Source organism: Plasmodium vinckei, assembly GCF_900681995.1.
Source record: "Plasmodium vinckei vinckei genome assembly, chromosome: PVVCY_08".
Taxonomy (NCBI): Eukaryota; Apicomplexa; class Aconoidasida; order Haemosporida; family Plasmodiidae; genus Plasmodium; species Plasmodium vinckei.
This window is the reverse complement of record NC_051300.1, coordinates 930900-944644: the sequence shown is the minus strand read 5'-3', so window position 1 is coordinate 944644 and position 13745 is coordinate 930900. Positions and strand designations below refer to the sequence as shown.

General features: G+C 22.8%; 5 protein-coding genes across 5 annotated transcripts; 3 read left to right on the top strand and 2 right to left on the bottom strand.

Annotated features, from left to right (window-relative positions):
* Nucleotides 1–327: 327 nt before the first annotated feature.
* On the top strand, nt 328–1254 carry PVVCY_0802610 (serine/threonine protein phosphatase 4, putative; the record flags this gene model as incomplete). The annotated part of the gene is made up of 1 exon (XM_008627060.1): nt 328–1254. The coding sequence occupies one exon, from the start codon at nt 328–330 to the stop codon at nt 1252–1254; it is 927 nt and encodes a 308-aa protein (XP_008625282.1).
* Nucleotides 1255–2126: 872 nt separating this feature from the next.
* Nucleotides 2127–3838, bottom strand: PVVCY_0802600 (RNA-binding protein, putative; the record flags this gene model as incomplete). Its single annotated transcript, XM_008627059.1, has 2 exons — nt 2127–3571; nt 3796–3838. The coding sequence occupies 2 exons, from the start codon at nt 3836–3838 to the stop codon at nt 2127–2129; spliced, it is 1488 nt and encodes a 495-aa protein (XP_008625281.1).
* Nucleotides 3839–6024: 2186 nt separating this feature from the next.
* On the top strand, nt 6025–7253 carry PVVCY_0802590 (dynein light chain, putative; the record flags this gene model as incomplete). The annotated part of the gene is made up of 5 exons (XM_008627058.2): nt 6025–6048; nt 6295–6336; nt 6494–6617; nt 6811–6888; nt 7183–7253. 5 exons carry the CDS (start codon nt 6025–6027, stop codon nt 7251–7253), a joined length of 339 nt encoding a protein of 112 aa, XP_008625280.2.
* A 417-nt stretch (nt 7254–7670) lies between these two features.
* On the top strand, nt 7671–10696 carry PVVCY_0802580 (conserved Plasmodium protein, unknown function; the record flags this gene model as incomplete). Its single annotated transcript, XM_037634264.1, has 5 exons — nt 7671–7907; nt 8033–8128; nt 8258–8389; nt 8613–8933; nt 9083–10696. The coding sequence occupies 5 exons, from the start codon at nt 7671–7673 to the stop codon at nt 10694–10696; spliced, it is 2400 nt and encodes a 799-aa protein (XP_037490383.1).
* Nucleotides 10697–10872: 176 nt separating this feature from the next.
* Nucleotides 10873–12867, bottom strand: PVVCY_0802570 (fumarate hydratase, putative; the record flags this gene model as incomplete). Its single annotated transcript, XM_008627056.2, has 1 exon — nt 10873–12867. The coding sequence occupies one exon, from the start codon at nt 12865–12867 to the stop codon at nt 10873–10875; it is 1995 nt and encodes a 664-aa protein (XP_008625278.2).
* Between the last annotated feature and the right edge of the window lie 878 nt (nt 12868–13745).

Genomic DNA, 13745 nt, shown 5'->3' with positions numbered 1-13745 from the left:
TATAATACAAATGATATCCTCAATAGACGAGTTGTAAATTATTATTTATTCAATAATTTAATTTTTTTTAACTTATTTGTTTAATTTTTTTTTTTGTTTTTGTAAAAATTATTAACTGTTCATAAATTTATAAATAATACATTAACAACAAGCTTGTGTGAGCACATTATTTATTGCATGTTCAGACATATGTATGCACATTTGCAAAGTCTGAAATAATTAAAAAAAATATATTTGAAATATATGGATGCACAATTTGTTAAATTTACTAGTTTAACAGTGCAATAACCAATGTGATCTATAAAATTTTATTAAAATTATGATAAAATGATAAATACAAAAAATTTGGATAGGCAAATCGATATTTTAAAAAAATGTCAACTCCTTACAGAAAGTGAAGTAAAATCCTTATGCAATGAAGCAAAATTATTATTAATTAATCAGGAGAATATAAGATATGTATCATTGCCAGTAATAATTTGTGGAGACATACATGGGCAATTTTATGACTTAAAAGAATTATTTAATATTGGTAATGAATTACCTGAAACAAATTATATATTTTTAGGTGATTATGTAGATAGAGGAAAATATAGTGTAGAAACTTTTTTATTATTATTGGCTCTAAAATTAAGATATCCAAATCAAATTACATTAATTCGAGGTAACCATGAAAGTAGACAAATAACTGAAGTATATGGTTTTTATGATGAATGCATAAAAAAATATGGCTCAGTAAATGTATGGAAATATTGTACAGAAGTTTTTGATTATTTACCTATAAGTGCAATTATTAATGAATATTATTTTTGTATACATGGGGGTTTATCACCTTCTTTTACAAACATCGATGATTTAAAAAAAATAAAAAGAATACAAGAAATTCCTAGATATGGAGCTTTATGTGATATAATGTGGTCAGATCCATCGGATATTAATGGATGGGAAAAAAGTCCAAGAGGTGCAGGACATTTATTTGGTTCTGACATTGTTCAGAAATTTTGTTATATTAATAATATTGAACTTATAGCTAGAGCTCACCAATTAATAATGGAAGGATATAAATGGTGGTTTGATAAAAAACTTGTTACTATTTGGTCTGCTCCTAATTATTGTTATCGTTGTGGAAATATTGCTAGTATTATGCAAATTGATGAAAATTCAAATTTCACTTTTAAATGTTTTGGCCCATCATCAGTTGAGGATACTTCTCCAACTTTCTTAAAAAAACAGCCACCGATATATTTCTCATGAATTGTTCAGAAAATATTTATCTTCATTAATAATAATTGTCATTATTATTATTAACGGTTCATATTTTATATCTTCATATTGACCTTTACTAACCATAATTTTTATGAACAATTTTTTTTTTTTTTTTTTTACATTACATGAAACCTGTACGTACATGCGTATCGTACTTATTTGAAACCACTTTTTGAATAATATAAACCAAACATATTTACCCCCCTTTATTAATAATTACCTTATAAAATAGTTATCCATTTTGTATGCCTAAAATGGGTTTTCTCATTTTTTACCATTGCCCAATGCAACTGAGGGTAGGTAAAAAAACTGTTCATACGCTTGTCTATTTTTATAATTTAAAAAATGAGGGTGTGTTTTGATAAAATTGCGCAACATTGAGCGTTGTACACACAAAAAAGAAATAAGTGAATACGATGAAGTAAGTAAAAAAAAAAAAGTGAAAGTGCAAAAATGCAAAAAATTTAAAAACTAAATACTTTTAAAACATAAAAAATTGTTTAAAATGGAAATATTCCCTTTTCGGTTAGCTATCCATTTAATACACCAATTATAGAGCGAATTTAATAGAATGATACTCAAAATTAATAAAATAAAAATTTAAGTAAAAAAAAAAAAAAGAACACACACAAAACATATATTATATATATGTGTGTATGATATATGCATAGCGAAATATTTCTGAGAATATTTTACTTCAAAGAAAAGTTATTTCGCAATTACATTTTTGATTTCTTCTTCTGAAATTTATTTTAATATTTCCTAATAAACAAAAAATATGTGCTCGAACAGAAAGAGGACCATATGAAATATATGGAAGCCACTAAATTAGAAATACAAAAAAAAAAAACAGAAGGAAATTAATTGATTGTATCAAATTTATGTAATTTTTTTCGCCACAAATTATATTTAGCTTGAAATTTTGCATTAGTTATATTTTCATATGCATTAGGAGTTGCTGGATCATCATCCATTCTATCTTCATATTTAACAAGCTTAACATAATTTTTATATTCTTTAGTTGATTTTCCAACAGCTATTTCTTTTAGTCTACTATTTACTCTATTATTATTTACACTATGCATAGAGTCAATTGGGTTATTTCGTATGTCTCCTAAATAATTAATAAAATTATTATTAAAATTATTGAATTTTTCTAAATCTATATTTTTTTTATTTATTTTTGTTTGATGTTGATTAGTTAAATAATTCATTCTGTTGAAAATAGTTGGAGTAGCATTTTCATTTCCAAAATTAACTTCATTATTTGTTTTATTTTTTAGTTTATTTTTCATTTTTTTAGTTGGATTAAGTGGAATATTATTTTCATCAATTTCTACATCATGAGATATTGTACAATTCATTTTTGACATACTTGTTTGATCATCTATATTTCTTTCTTTTCTTTTTTTCCCTTTAGATAATGTTCCTACTAAATTATTTGCAGGCATAGTTAAAAGGTTACTAAATTTTTTATTTTCATTTACTGATGGTTCATTATTATTTGTTTTTTCTTTTAAGTTTGGATTGTTTTTATTAATTTGTTCTTCATTTTTTTCATTATTTTTTTTTTTTTCAACAATATATTTTGAAAAATAAGAATTTTTTATGTCTTTTTTATTATTTTTTTTGTTTTTTTGAATATTATATGAATTTCGTTTCATTGATGAATTAGATGTTGCACGAGATACAGAACAAGACGGTCCCGATTTTATCGAACCTCCAATTGAATTTCTTTTTAATTTAGTTAAAGAATGTCCTTCTCCCTTTAAACTATTTTTATCGTCATGATTATTATTATTTAATTCTTTTGTAGTATGCTTTATATTTTTATCATTTTTCCCTTCTTCTTTATTTATGTTATTATTTTCAATGTTGGTAATATTATTCTGTTCAGCATTATTAGGTGTACTATTTTTTACTTCATTATCTGAATTTGCCATTAAGTTTTGCTTGTTGCCATTTTTATTTGTTTCTAAAGTTGTATTTTTTTCATTGCTGTTAATTTTATTTATATTTCCATCACTTCCATCATTGCAAATGTTCTTTTTGGTTTGGTCTGCTTCTCCAGTAATTTCATTTTTTGTATCACTAATTAAAGTTTTTTTTTCTTTATCATTATTTTCTTCCTTTTCAGGATTATTCGAAATTTTTAAATTTTTTAATTTCAAATTTATACCAACGTTACTATTATCTAAGTCTGCATTATATGAATTCAAAAAACTGTTGTTTAAATCTGTTTCCTTTTCATAGGGAAGCTTTTTATTTTTCAAATTTTCACTAATGTTGTCATTCTTTGTAAAGTCTGCCAATTAAAGAAGTGTCAAAATGTAAAATAAAAAATGCAAAATAAAAAATGTAAAGCAAAAAAATAGGAAATGCAACCAGCTTATTGTGCCCCCATAAAATTGCCAACTTTTAACTAGCCAAAAAATGTAAACACGTTTTCACATAATATATGGAATATGCATGAACTATGTCTGGTTTACACCCACACATTATGCTCATATTATTTTGTCATTTTCTTACTTGATTCACTAGATAAAAGATCTACCCATCTGATTGTAAACATTTTTATTAAATAAAGATAAAAAAATATGTATTTACAATTGGTATATCACAATGGCATGTCACAATGGTATGTTACAATGGTATATACAATTATTTAACTATTTTGAATATGCTTAAAAAGTGTCATTAATTTGGTTTTCTTTGCATCCCAAATATTTTTAATTTGGATTTTTATATGTGTTTAACTTTTAAATGCATGCATACGATTGTATATTATATGCATACTTATTTATAAACAAAAAATACATAAAAAAAATGGATTAAAAAGTAAGTAACAAAAATACATTACACTAATCTCGTATGATTAAGTATGACACCAAATGAATGAAATGGTATTTTGCTTTATCACAACTTTTCTGTTTAATATTTATTTGATAATGATAAATATTAATAAAAATATAATTATCAGTTTATTATAATTTAAAAATATTATTAACTAATAAATAAATAAAGAGAAAAATGCCTAGTATATATAAAAAAATGAGAATACCATATTGTACATATAATATACATCCAAAGATTAAACATATACAAGTTGTATATATTAGTTTGTACAAGAAAAATAAAACAAAAATGAAAAACCAAAATTAAACAATCTATTCATATATAATTATTCTACATATATGTACATACACATGCAAAGGTTAATACATTTTTTTTTTGTTAATTAATTAAATATATTGAAACGATATTTTTGTGTATTATACAATTTTCATTCTTTAAAATAAAAAAAAATCTAAAAATCGTGATATAACCATGTATATATATATTTAACATATGCATATATTGTGTGTGTCAAATTAATGGAAATATATATGACGTATACAAAAAATAATTGTCTTTGCAATTAAGATAGTTGGAAATTGCATATAATTAAATTAATTATTCAAAAATATGATGGAAAAAATAATGGAAAAAAATAATGGAAAAAAATAATGGAAAAATAATATATTGACTTATTGTATCGCCAATGAAATTCATTTATGAAATTATTTTTCCATTATAGGTGGGTTACATATTATTTTTATTTTTTGAAACTATCAACTTGTGTTTTTAACAAAATTTTATAAATATATCATGGAATAATTTAAAATAATTATAATGAAAATAATTTTAACATGTTTATAAATTTGGGGTTACATTTATCAACAATTTTATCAACAATTTTATCAACAATTTTATCAACAATTTATCAACAATTTTAAATATTTTGCTATTCTCCTTTATTATTTTGTGTGTGTGTATTTAATATTTTTTTATTTCCCCATTACTATAAGTTTGCAATTTTTTATGTACATTTGCACAAATCTAGCCAAAACTGTATTAATAAAAAATAAGAATATAAATATACATATATTTATTTAATGATTAGTAAAATTGTGTATGTATTATATATTCATTTTAATTTCAACTTAAAATTAGTAACAGACAAAAATTCAAATATTGAACAATATTAAATTCGATAGTAAACCCCTTTTTTCTTTTAAACTAATTAATAATGAAAATCCACATTTTTTATTTCCTATTTGTAGATATGTGTGCAGGTGTGTGTAAATATATTACCAAACATTTTTTCAACATTTTATTGTCCATTTTTTATATCAAAATATCATATAGGAAATAAATTTCAAAAAAAAAAATAATACCAATTATAATGTTATGTATTTTCTTTTATTTTTTTATTAAAACACAATAAAAAGTGTCTATAGACTCCTTTCTATATACATAATGTATGGATATATTGAAAGAAATAGTTCGTTTTAATAATTCCCATGTATTCCTATTCAAATATTATATTTTAAATCAATACTTTTTTAATATGTACGGAAAATTAAATATTTAATAAATTTTCTCTTTTTTTTATTCCTATATATATGTACATATAAATTCTTTCGGTTTAAAGAATGTGTATATAAAAAAATAATATAAAGACATAGTATGATCTATATAATTTAGCCAAGTGCTACTTTTATTATTTTATTTTTCTTAATAATTATTAATATTATATAATAAAAAAAGTTTGAAAAAATATAGAGGAAGTATATATGAATAGTTTATCACCATAATTATACATTCAATAATAACAAAACATTTTAATAGCTTAGTTTTCATTTTTTTTTTATAAATATATATAAAAGGTTTTTTTTTTAAATATTTTTTGGATTAAAATAAAGTATTTATGAAAGAATGAATGAAACAGATAAATTTAAGGTAATTTACAATACCATGTATTTTAATATTTTGTAAATTATTATGTACTATATTATTTGTATGCTTGTCCTTTTTATTCCGTACAAATAAAAGCATATCCTTATATCACCCATAAATAAGTATATAAATTGTATGCACTGTTAAGGAATTATTTGCTTGGTTATTTATGAGACTTACACATTAAATCGTTTTCATTGCAATTTTTTCAATTGAGAATATATAAAATGTCGTTATATATTTGTGTAGGATGAATTTGATATTGAACTGATGGAGGAAATAGGAAAAGAAGTAATTATGCTTAACAAAAAAATAGTTTGCTACTATTTTTTATTTTTGTGAAATACTTTATACAATCATTCGTGTGCATGCATAAAAAATATATCGCCACAAAATACAATTCTTATAAAGCACTTTTATTGCTACCTAAATTTTTTTATTTTTAAAGACCATATCTCAATTTCTTGAGAAAATGTATTATAATGAAGAAAAAACAAAAATTTGGGTGTCGCAAATTTTAGACACTACTTTAAAAGAGTTATCGAAATTGAACAAGCCATTTAAATATGTTGGTAATTATTTTTTTTTTTTATTATTCTTTTTTATGAACATGTCATAATAAAAAGCTAAAATTATATAATAACATGCACGTTCATAAAAAAAGTATGCAATGGTAGATTAAATAAAAATTGCATAATAATGTAATAAATTTCAAAAATTCAATTCGTATTTAACATAACCTTATTTTATTCATTTTTAATTTAGCCACTTGCACATTAATGGAGAAAAATGGGTCTCCCCTAACAGCTTCAAACATTTGCCTTTGGGATGAAAATTCAGATGGTTATGAATGAAAAATATAAGAACATAATAAATATACATTAAAATAAAGAGCTTCTTAAAAATAAATGGCTAAAAAATAAAATAATAATACATACACTTTTTTCCCATGCGATTTTTATTTCACAATATTTGTTTTGTTAGCTTTAAAAAGCCATGAATATAAATCAACTCATGTTTATATTTCTCTTTTATACTCTTTATATATGCATTATCTCGACAACAATAAGCATAAAAATACATATTATTTTGAACATGATAATATAATAATTTCTCTTATATTATTTTATTCTACAGGCATGTGCAGTGTTCAAATGGGGAATGAAACCTTAGATTGTATTCTTTGCATATATGCCATAAGAACGTGAATTTTTTGTTTTCAAAATATCATATTTTATTGTAATCTTATATTTTCTTTTTATGAGATTTTTTATATGCGCACTGAAACATATGCATATATAAGTATATATTATGTTAAATATGACATTGTGTATTTTCTTTTTTTATTTAAAAAATTTCTGTCTACACGCATATATGAGCTTTGAATTTTTATTAAGCAAAAGAACTTCGTTAAACAAAAAAATAAATAAATATGCAATTTATACTATGAAAAAAAGAAAATAAAAATAATTAAAAGTATTAACAGTACATAAAATATAAAAGCCTTGGGAGTGTTAAAAATGTGTATATGTCTACATATATATTTTTTTTAATTTTTATTTCTTGTCAATTTAATATATATATGCATATGTAGGAAAACATATTTATGCCAAATTATTATAAAAATGGATGAGCTTTATGAAAATTTAAAAATAATTGATTATAGTTTAATATGTTTTGTAAATAAATACAAAATTATAGACAAATATGTAAAACATATATTAGACATTTTTGTAAAAATAATAGATGAATATAATACGTTAATACATAAAATTATAAATGCCTATAAACAAAATGTCTACAATTCTGTTCATAAAAGCTTCCTTGAATTTAAGAAAAATGAAGAAAGGCTAGATAAAAAAGTAAAAAAATAAATACAGCTTAGATTGTTCATAAAAAAAATAAAGTAGCTAGCTATTTTTTTAATATCAAATAATAAAAAAAAATATTCTTCATAATGTATTTCTATGTATTTCCTTTTATAAAGAATAAGGAGATAGACGAGATAAAGAATACTCTTAAAAAGGCGGTAAAACTCACTAAAACAAGCATAAATTTTAATGATAACAACCAAGACGACCAGGTTAAAATAAAAATACTTCGGAAAAAAAAAAACAATATTTGTATAATATAGTTATAAACACATTCGCATTTTGGCTAGCTGTATATTTTAGGCATGTTTTTTTATTTATTATTTATTTAATTTTTTTAGGATGTTTTAGAATTTAATACAAATATAAAAATTAGTTATCCTTATAATACATTAGCTTTGTACAAGCTCAGATATTATCGAAATTTATTTTTCAAAAAATATTCCACTATAACAAAGAATGATAATTATTTGGTATGAACATTCTGAACAATATTGTCTATATATATGCATGTTCATATATTTTTTATTTACTCTATAAAAAAGATTAAGTAAAAAGGTAGACTATCCAATTAAACTGAACTCAGTATATAAACAAATGGATGGTCATATTAAAATGAAAATCCTAAATTGTAACTTCCAAATCCTATGTCATGACATATAAAATATAATTTATCTCGATTTAAATTTGATGTAGAATGCTAATTATCAAAGAAAACGATTTCTCGAAAAATTAAAGTTATCAGCAAAAAATAGACAAAATAAAAAAAATGACATTTATAAAGATGATTATAAAAATAGGCAAAGAATATTAAAAGAAAATCATTTTTTTAAAGAATCAAATAATTTAAAGGATATATTAATTATAAGTAAATATTTAAATAAGGCTAAAAGTATTATTAGCAATATTCCTTATTTTTTATATACTATAATGGAAGAATTTGAAAAAAGTGGTTCCTCATACCAAGAGAACATGCATTTATTTGTTCTTCTTGCATTGAACATGTGGATCAAAAAGGTGTGTACTTTCTGTTACTACACTTTCACCATTTTATCTTTATTTTGCAATTTTAATCCCGTTGTTTTGATTTTTCTTATTGTTTATACTCTTTTTCAAATGTAAGTTTTATAACATTTTCTCACGCACACACATTTTGGTGTTTGCAGATCATCCAGGAGTGTGAGAGATTTGTCTCAGATCCTAAATCGAAAGGAAAGAAAAACAAAAGAGAAAAAGAAAACGAGAAATTTAAAGTATACAAAGAATATCTTAATGATATGATACAAAGAGGAGCAGAACAAACAGACGCATTTAATGAAGATAAAGTTTTATTTCCTTATCCTTCAAATATGAAATTTAATGTTAATACATCATTTTTAACTTATCATTTTTTATATATAAACCAAAATTTATTTAATTTTATAAAAAAAAAAGAAAAAATTGAAAAGGGGAAAAAAAAGACACAATCTAAAACTAATGAAAAGGTTATAGAAAAAATTAATTATAAAGAAAAAGATGAATGTGCATACATGAAAAATGATATATATAATTATAATTTATATAATGAATATGTAGATCTATGTAACCTTACTGATTTAAGTTTCAAAATAGATAATGAAAATATATATCCCAACATATTTTTAATAAAAAATTATTTACATGAAGAAGCAAAAAATATAATAGACATAATATATAAATTACAAAATAAATATTTCAATTTAATGATTTATCAAGACGTTTCAATAATTATACAACTAATTTTATATATTTTAAATAATTTTAAAATACTAAGCCAAAAAGAATGCCAACAAAATTTTGATGAATATGACAGTTCCAAAAAATATATCTCAAATAATATAAAATCCAATTATTTAAATATGTATAGTAAAATATTATTTCCTATGCGTTTAACATTTTTAAATATCCTTAAATTTGTTCATAATACATTGAAAAAACATAAATGGAATTATATTTGCACATTTTGGACTAAACTTGAGGGAAGTAAATCTGATGTTGACACTGATGGAAATGAAACAAATAAAAAATGTTCGTCCAAAAATAAACACTTTAATTATTTACCTTTGTTACTAGACGAATGTAATGAAAATAATTGTTATCATTTTAACAAAAAAAAAAAAAAAAATATTCACAATAATTCTGAACAAAAAAATAGTGAGCTAGCTAAACAAAAAATTAGTAAGCTAGCTGAAGAAAAAATTGGTGAGCCAGTTCAAAAAAGAATGTTATGTTCTGATTTTTATAAGACAGTTAATGATAATTTGAAAAATGTAAAAATCGAAATAGAAAACAAAAATAATAGAGATATATATACAGGAATTTCACTAAAAAAAAAAAATAAATATAAAATTGATCAAAGTCCCAAAACCAAGGATCCTACATATAGTCCTAAAAAAAATAAAACAAATTCAAAAGAAGTCCAAATAAAAATCACAAAACAAGTTAACACCAATAATAATAATGGAAAAAGTAATACTACTTCCATTTTGCAAAAAACAAAGACTCAGACAATCCTTACAAAAAAAGGGAATAATTTACCTACTCAAAATGTAGCTAAATCTAAAACTTTAAAAATTAGCACATTGCCCCCCCCAAAAATAAAAACAAATAATCAAAAAGGAACAAGCCAAACAGGTGTACAAAGTAAATCATGTGGAAATAATTTAAATAGCAAAGTTGTTATAGAAAAACAAATTAATCCCATTCAAAAAAAATTTGAAAAAGTAGGGAATAGGCCAGGGGCCAACATCAAAAAAAAGTAACCATACCAAGGTACCCCATAAAAGCAAAAAATTAGAAAATGATAAAAATTACACATGAACAAACATGACGAATAAAAAAGTTTATTCAATTTTTCCGTTTGAAAGTGCATAAAATGAGTTATATTTTTTACATTTTTTTTTTACACTTTTTCTAACGGTGTGCAAATTGAGGAAAACTAAGATGGTATCCATTTATTATAAAAGTCATTTCCTTTATTGTCGATTATAATGAAAGCTGGAAAATCGACAACATCAATTAAATGTACTGCTTCCATACCAAGTTCAGGAAAATCAATAACCTGAACATTAAGAATATTATTTTTTGCTAGTATTGCTCCTGGTCCTCCAATACTACCTAAATAAAAACCATTATATTTTTTACATGCATTTCGAACAGCTAAAGATCTATTTCCTTTAGCCAATGAAATTAAAGATGCATTATTTTTCATAAGTACTTCTGCATAAGCATCCATTCGTCCAGCAGTTGTTGGGCCAAAAGATCCACTGGCATAATTATCTGGAGTCTTTGCTGGGCCAGCATAATATATAGGATGTTTTTTAAAATATTCAGGTATTGGTATATTTTTATTAATAAAATTATCAACAATTCTTTTATGTGCAGTATCCCTAGCTACTATTAATTTACCTGTTAATATTAATAAAGTTGAAACAGGGTAATTTGAAATTAGTTTTAATATATTTTCCATAGGTTGATTCAAATCTACTGCTACTCCGTTACTATGTTCTCTATTATTCTCATAAATAATATTTGGATCGCTTGACTTTTTGTTTATTCCATTTTTTAAATTATCATATGTTACTTCAGGAAGGTATTTGATCGGTTCATGTTCTAACTTTTCAACAAATACTCCATCTTTATTTATTATACATTTTATTTGTCTATCGGCTGAACAAGATACCCCAATACCAATTGGACAAGATGCAGAATGCCTTGGAAGTCTTATAACTCGAACATCATGAACAAAATATTTCCCTCCAAATTGTGCACCTATACCTAAACTTTGGGATTTATCTAAAATTATTTTTTCACTTTTTATATCTCTAAAAGCTTTACCATATATATTTCCTTCTGTTGGTAAATTATCTAAATATCTACAAGATGCTAACTTAACAGTTTTTAAATTCATTTCAGGTGATAATCCCCCAATAACGATAGCCAAATGATATGGTGGACATGCTGATGTACCTATTTCTTTTATTTTGTCTAACAAAAATTCATATAATTTATCTTCATTTAAAATACTTTTTGTTTGTTGAAATAAAAAAGTTTTATTTGCACTTCCTCCTCCTTTTGCAATAAAAATTAATTCATATTTTGGATTTTTTTTAATTTGTTCATTTAAATTTCCATTCTTTTTTATATTACTATATATTTCAATTTGACATGGTAAATTATTTTTAGTATTTACTTCATCAAACATATTAATAGGTGATAATTGGCTATATCGAAAATTATTTTTTTTATAAGCATTATATACACCTAGGGTAAGATATTTATGCTCATATGTTGTTAAAACTTCTTCATCTTTTTTCCCTAAAATAATTGCAGTTCCTGTGTCTTGACAACCTGGCAAATGTTGATGAGAACTTATTATAGCATTTTTAATTAAAGTCATAGCAACAAATTTATCATTTTCACTTGATTCTTTATCCATTAATATATTTTGTAATTGTTTTAAATGTTTTTTACTTAAAAAAAATAATATTTCTTTTAATGCATATTCACATAATTTTGTTAAAACAAATGGTGGAATATGTAAATATTCTTTCATAACATTTTTATTACTTTTTTTTTCACAATCATTTTTTATTTTCAAATTTCCATTTTCATCAAAAAATTCATTTTCATTTTCATAATTTATATCATAATATTTACTATCCTTATTTATTTTATTGTTATCCAATTTTATCACTTCAATATATTTACTTAGCTCATCAAGACGTTTATATTCTATACCATCATTTCCTTTCTCTTCAAACTCAAAAGTGTCTAAGAAGTTGTTCAAAGTATTTATATTTAATTTATTTATTTTATTTATATTACTAATCTGGTTTTTTCCATGGATCCCCATATATTTGTTAGTACATATTGTATATGAAAACAGTGGAGGAATCTTCTTAAACCTCCTAACCTTTTGATAGGCTACCATCGTTAAACTCAAAAATTTTCAAACTTATCAAATGAATTTCACACGAAATCTTTATGACGTGAACGATAGAAAAATATGTTTTACTCACAAAGTACAAACATTAGTTATTCATTATTTAGCTGTTGTGCCGCTTTGTTAGATTTCACTTTTTTTCCTTGAATTTTCTTTTTCACATTATATTTTTTACTATTTTATGCAAAAATCTCAGGACAATACAGGACAAGAAATATATGCATGCACAATGAAGGCTATTATATCCTGTTCCCTTATTTTGCTATATTACTATTGTATATTTTTTTTATTTTTTTTTTTGTATTTTTCCGCATTTTTCACTTCATTATTCATGGGGTTAAACAATTTTAAATAAAAAATTATCAATTTTTATAGTCGCGAATTTTATTTTATTGGTATATATTATTTTGTTTTTTTTTCCATTTTTGCACATATAATATTTGGCACGCCTTTTTTTCCTGTGCAATATTTACAACGTATTTCACGTATCACTGAAATATATTTTAACTTTGTAAATTTATAACTTTACAAATTTATAAATAAATCGATGATACAATTATTTTCAGTTTAATAAAAATACATAGGCATATCCCACATGCACATTAAAGACCATATCAATAATATGCGATGCTAAGATAAAAATGGTTTAGCCATATGTATAGGATATATTTATATTATTATAAATACATGTATAATGTATATATAGTTGTTGTGCTAATTTACTGCTTATTTCTTTCCCTCTTTTTTATTGTTTAAAGTTATAAAAAAATCTATATATATCAAACAAAAAAACAAAAATTAATTAAACAAACCGAAAAAATAAAAGAACATATTAGTGTCAATTCCTTTATAAAATAAACAAAAAT